At 55.9% G+C, this 2,818-nt stretch overlaps 1 protein-coding gene across 1 annotated transcript in view; it reads right to left on the reverse strand.

Moving 5' to 3' along the window:
* AKIRIN2 (akirin 2) overlaps positions 1 to 637 on the reverse strand; it is a 16,885-nt gene extending 16,248 nt beyond the window's left edge. Inside the window, exon 1 of the mRNA XM_027901423.1 lies at positions 291 to 637. Coding sequence (XP_027757224.1) covers positions 291 to 495 — 205 coding nt within the window. The 5' untranslated portion in view covers positions 496 to 637. The remainder of the gene's footprint in view (positions 1 to 290) is intronic.
* Between the last annotated feature and the right edge of the window lie 2,181 nt (positions 638 to 2,818).

A 2,818-nucleotide genomic window follows, 5' to 3' on the forward strand; every position in this document is an offset into this window, starting at 1 on the left:
CCCTTCTTCCTCCCCTTCCCTCCTCCTCCTCCCCCTCTCCTGCTGCAAACGGCCATTTCTATTGTGTCTCTCGGTGCCAAGCCGAGCAGGAATCGCCCTGGCCGCTGCCAGCGGCGCAGCCCAGCAGAAAATGGCTGGAGGGGGACGCCAGACCCACCCTACCCTCCCCTCTTCCTCCTCCTTCTCCTCCCCGCTCCCCGGCTGCCTTCCCGGCCCCTTCCCCGCCGAAGTGCCCCCGGGGGGCAGGGGGGGGGGGGAGTGCCGGGCACGGGGGGTGCCGCGTCCCTCACCTGTGGTGAGCCGGGACGACACCTCTCCGAAGGGCGAGGGCTCCATGCGCAGGTATTTCTGCGGGGAGGAGGCGGCGGCGGCGAAGGAGGAGGAGGCGGCCGAGGCCGGGGCTGACAATGGCGTACATCGCCTCCGCTTCGGGGACGCCGGGCTCAGCAGCGGGTCAAAATCCAGAGTCCTTTTCAAAGTGGCGCCGCAAGCCATGGCGCGGGGCGGCCGAGGGGGCTCGGAGCGAGGGGCAGCGCAGACGGCGGTGGGAGCAGCAGCAGCCGGCCCTGCCCAGAGGCGCCTTCCCCGCTGTCTGGGGCGGGCTGGGGGGGAGGGAAGGGAAAGGAGGGGGCGGCTGCGTCAGGGCCGCCTCCGCCGCCTCCCCGCCGGTCTCTCTCTGGGGAGCGGCCCCGGCAGCGGCAGCCCCGGCTCGGTCTGGCTGGATCTCCGCTCTCCCCGCCCGCTCCGCCCTGCCCGGCCGAGACAAATTCCGCCCTCAGCCGGTGGGGGTGCGCGATCCGTGTCGAGGAGCGCGGAGCCGGTGCCGGGGGCGCGACGCGGGGCGGCCGATGCGGGGCGATGGCGGCAGAGGGGCCCGGGCGGCGGCGATGGCGGCGATGGCGCTCCCGGCCGTAACCCCCGCACCAGCAATATGGCGTCAACAACAACGCCGCCGGTTCAAACGCCAGCCCCCCCCACGCCGCGGAGGCTCACGGGACTCGTGGTTTTCCCGCCCCGCCCCCGATGCTCAAAGACCGGGTGGCCACTGGGATCCTAAGACTACAACTCCCGGCGTGCTCCACGCCGGTTGCGCCGGCTTCCGGGCTGTGGTTTAAATCCCCCCTGGGAGGGTGCGGGCTGGGGTGTGGGATGCGTTGGGGTCCCGGGGAAGGGGCGAGGGCTCCTGTCGGGACAAAGGGTGGCAGCCCAGGGGCTGCGGCAGCACGTCCGCGGTTCGCTTGTCTGTGTGTGAAAGAGGGGCAAAGTGCGTTCAGTGGCCCCCATGGCCAGGGCAGAGCAGGGAGCGTGCGGGAGTCGGAGGTGACAGCTAAGGACACGCCAGGAAAGGCCTCGCAGTGTTGGGAGCCGTATCTCAGGGTAACCGATTGGTTTCCCCGCGATTGCATAAAGGGCATTCTTGCTTAAGGAGGGCGGTGAGGGAAGAGTGCTTGTGGGAAGAGCACAACTCCTTCCTGTGCAGCTTCCTGACTGAAATAAACTGTGTTGCAGTTCACCCCAATGGAAAAGCTGACAGAGGTTGATAGCCCCCCAAAATATATGTAACTTTTAGCTTTTCCGTATCTTGTTAATTTAACCATGGACGTAAAGGCAGGTTGTTTTTGGAAGATAAAATTATGAATGTGACCTTGTAAAATTTTAGCACTTTGGTGTTTTTTATTGTGTTCTGAAGTATAAGCTAGGCTTTCTCTAACTGTATAAAAATCCAGCAAACCTTACCATCATTTGGAAGCAGGGATTGCTGTATACGTGTTCAATGTGTGGCATATATTGCTAATTAAGCCATAGCGGCACCCATTCAGTCTAAACACAAGTGTGCTTTGCTGGCAGTGTGGTTGTGCTGCCCTTAGTATGGCTGAGATTCCAGGGGGTGGGGGTGACCTGGCAGAACCTTTCTTCCCAACAAATGATTTGCTTTCTGGAACAGATAGCTCGTGACAATGTTGGAACAATTAGGTGAAATTCACCTTATGCTGGCCTGAGTTGCCTCGACCTAAAACTAATTATGGAAAATAGGAGAATGATTCCTCTGCTGTGAGCTTTTTTCTCTGCACAGGAAGTACTTGGAGTATTTCCTTGGAAAGGAGGGTGCTGACAAGCCTTTCTAACACTAAGGAAAGTTCTGGTTCTCCACAGGAAGACTCAGGAAATGTACTGATGTTATTGCAGTCTTATAATTGTTCTCCTATTACTATACTGGTACTACTACTTCTGTGGACACTCTTCTTTGCAGTAATGATGGCTCATTTTCCATTTGTTAAATTCTTCATTTATATTTCATTTGCCTAAGCAGATAAGTTTCCCCATGTTCAGGAATCGTTATTGAGTACTCTTACCGAGCACTTCACCCGGCAAGACTGAGGCAAAATTGCTTTTGCAGGCTTTGAATTAAGGAAGCCCTGTGTGCATGATGTACTTGTTTAATTTGGAATGTCCTGTGCCCTGCTGCCACCATCTATATGCTGAGAAGTGCCTGTGTTTGGGTGCAATATTGGAAAAAAGTTTCAGAATAACCAGCATTTTCCCACCGAACTTAATATTTTAGATATATATTCTGCATTCAGCAGCAGCAAAGATTTGGTCACATTAACTCATGTCACACTAGATCCGAAGGACCATTCAGGTGCAATTAAAGTCAATTAAAACAGTCTGAAGAATCAGGTGAAACTTCATCAAGATAAGCTACTAGAAAGTCAGCTTTTGCCAGTGCAGGCAGCACTATAATTGTAAGCAATTGATTAGAACCATGATTGTCCTAATCAACAGAGTTACTTGGCTTTTATCTGACCTTTAGTTTGTT

The sequence above is a fragment of the Empidonax traillii genome, unplaced genomic scaffold, assembly GCF_003031625.1.
Source record: "Empidonax traillii isolate 1590-97213 ecotype Southwest subspecies unplaced genomic scaffold, ASM303162v1 scaffold784:size441917, whole genome shotgun sequence".
NCBI classification, from domain to species: domain Eukaryota; kingdom Metazoa; phylum Chordata; class Aves; order Passeriformes; family Tyrannidae; genus Empidonax; species Empidonax traillii.